Consider the following 526-nt stretch of genomic DNA (forward strand, 5'->3'; position numbering starts at 1 on the left):
GTCCTGCCCATCCCCCTGTGCCCTGCACCCGCCAGAGCAGGCTGACACCCTACCACCACCACCACCACTCTCCATGCTCCAGGGGCCGGCCGTGTGCATCCAGCTGCCTGCAGTGCCCATGGCTGACTGAGGAGGGCCCAGCCTGCTCCCAGCCCTCCGCGGTGACCTTCCCCACAGCACGTCTGCGTGCCTTTGTGCGAGAGCGTGAGAAGAGGCGGGCGCTGCTGTACAAGAAGCACAACCTGGCCCAAGTGTGCTGAGCGCTCGGTCCTGCGGTGTATGGCAAGGCTGCACACCTGGCCTGGCCTCCACACGCAGTATATGCACAGACACTAATAAAAACCAGAACCACAGGAGGCATCATCTATTTCACTGTTTTGTTTTGGGGAAGAGGGTGAGGGCCCTGCACCTTCCTGGGGTTTGGGGAACCGTCCATTTAGCAGAACTGCCCTTCCTTGGTTCACGGATTGAAAGAGGCTGTCAGGGCAGTCTCACTAGAGGTAACCAGCTTACAAAGAGAGCCTTC

The 526-nt window shown here is 59.9% G+C and overlaps 1 protein-coding gene across 1 annotated transcript in view; it reads left to right on the plus strand.

Moving 5' to 3' along the window:
- The window catches only part of OBSCN (obscurin, cytoskeletal calmodulin and titin-interacting RhoGEF), a gene marked incomplete at its 5' end in the record, with an annotated part of 100,648 nt that extends 100,297 nt beyond the window's left edge, over nucleotides 1–351 (plus strand). The window contains one exon of the mRNA XM_014538577.1: nucleotides 83–351. Coding sequence (XP_014394063.1) covers nucleotides 83–260 — 178 coding nt within the window. The remainder of the gene's footprint in view (nucleotides 1–82) is intronic.
- Between the last annotated feature and the right edge of the window lie 175 nt (nucleotides 352–526).

The sequence above is a fragment of the Myotis brandtii genome, unplaced genomic scaffold (genome assembly GCF_000412655.1).
Source record: "Myotis brandtii unplaced genomic scaffold, ASM41265v1 scaffold193, whole genome shotgun sequence".
Taxonomy (NCBI): Eukaryota; Metazoa; Chordata; class Mammalia; order Chiroptera; family Vespertilionidae; genus Myotis; species Myotis brandtii.